The sequence below is a fragment of the Pantherophis guttatus genome, chromosome 4, assembly GCF_059756535.1.
Source record: "Pantherophis guttatus breed Tessera chromosome 4, ASM5975653v1, whole genome shotgun sequence".
Classification (NCBI taxonomy): domain Eukaryota; kingdom Metazoa; phylum Chordata; class Lepidosauria; order Squamata; family Colubridae; genus Pantherophis; species Pantherophis guttatus.
This window is the reverse complement of record NC_142066.1, coordinates 37748500-37750105: the sequence shown is the minus strand read 5'-3', so window position 1 is coordinate 37750105 and position 1606 is coordinate 37748500. Positions and strand designations below refer to the sequence as shown.

The 1606-nt window shown below is 34.2% G+C and overlaps 1 protein-coding gene across 1 annotated transcript; it reads right to left on the bottom strand.

Moving 5' to 3' along the window:
- Positions 1-231: 231 nt before the first annotated feature.
- On the bottom strand, positions 232-1394 carry LOC132712400 (olfactory receptor 5BS1-like). Its single transcript, XM_087893625.1, has one exon. It carries the CDS (start codon positions 1183-1185, stop codon positions 232-234), a length of 954 nt encoding a protein of 317 aa, XP_087749751.1. The 5' UTR covers positions 1186-1394.
- Between the last annotated feature and the right edge of the window lie 212 nt (positions 1395-1606).

Below are 1606 nucleotides of genomic sequence, written 5' to 3'. Positions count from 1 at the left end.
ATCAATTTAAATTACATGCTATACTGGAAAATAGAGAGAAAGCATGAGAAACAAAGACATCATAGGAGAGGAAAGAAATCACAAACTTAAATCTCATAGATACTTTCATTCTTATTCTTTTTAAAAAAAACTGTGTTCCGATGGATAGTAAAGCAAGACACATGGCATTGGGAATTTGGGAAAAGGAGCACTCCACACCCCTGCTTTGCCATTAATTGTATTGATTCATGGTTAAAGACTGGGTCTGTGCTTTCTAAAGAGTTTCTCTGCACCAGATAAGATCTCTTTGTTTTTCAGGCTATATATGATGGGGTTTAACATAGGAGTTAAAATGCTATACTGAATAGACAGTATATTGTCCAGATCTATGAGGGATTTTGGACTTGGCTTCATATAACAAGTCAAACCTGTAAAATAATATAAACACACCACAATAAGATGGGAACTGCATGTAGAGAAAGCCTTTTGCCTCCCTTCTGCTGAATTAATTTTCAGGATGGTAGAAATAATATAAATGTAAGAGACTAGAGTGATAAGAAAGGAGAGAAGACTGACTACCAACACGGATATAAGAAGAATGATGTAATTAGTAAGAGTATCTGTGCAAGACAATGCCAAGAGGGAAGGAATCTCACAAGTATAGTGTTGTATTATATTGTTGCTGCAGAAGTGGAGATTTAGCAAAGGTAGCACATTCACTATAGCAAAAAAGAATCCCAGGAGCCAAGCTGTACCCACCATTTTATTGCATATCTCTCTTGTCAAGTATCTGCTGTACTGTAGGGGGTCACATATAGCCACATATCGGTCGTAACCCATTGCTGAGAGAATAAAACTTTCTGTACAAGCTATTTGCAAAAGGAAGAAGATCTGTGAAATACATCCTTCCCAGGAAATTATTTTCTGCTTCATTAGGAAGTTTGCCAACATCTTGGGAACAGTGACTGAGGTATAGCAGATGTCAACAAAAGCTAAATGTCTGAGAAAGAGGAACATGGGTGTATGAAAGTGACCTTCAGAATTGATCACTAATATAACAGCTACATTTCCTAGAATGGTAACCAAAAAAATGATCATGAACACGAACAAGAGAAAATCTTGTATCCGTGGATTATTGGAGAGTCCCAACAGGATAAAGTCTGTTATTCCAGTTTGATTTTCTAGCCCAGAGGATTTAGAAAACATAGACTCTGTCAAAAATATAATTAATGATTAATTAATTATATAGTAAGCAAAGATAATGATAGACATCCAATAAAGATACATATTAATTTAAGGATTACAGTTTACTCTAGATTATATTGAGTATTGTAGTATAATGTATGCTACGTGTCTTTTGTGTTTCATATTTTCACCCAATGTAAAACCTCAGTATTGCCTTTCTCTTTACAATGTATTTTGTTTTTGTCCTCCATCCAAGAATGCTGATTAGATATGGTATGTGATGCTAAAAGCAGCTGAGTAAGCTAAATATTGGCATAAACTGTGATGAATTAAATAAATAAAAATTTCATATACCTTTCAATGTTTTTTTTTTTAATCTGAAGAGATTTCCTTCATAAAGCCAATTCTGACAGGATTAAAAAGTTTTCAACAGACTCTCCAA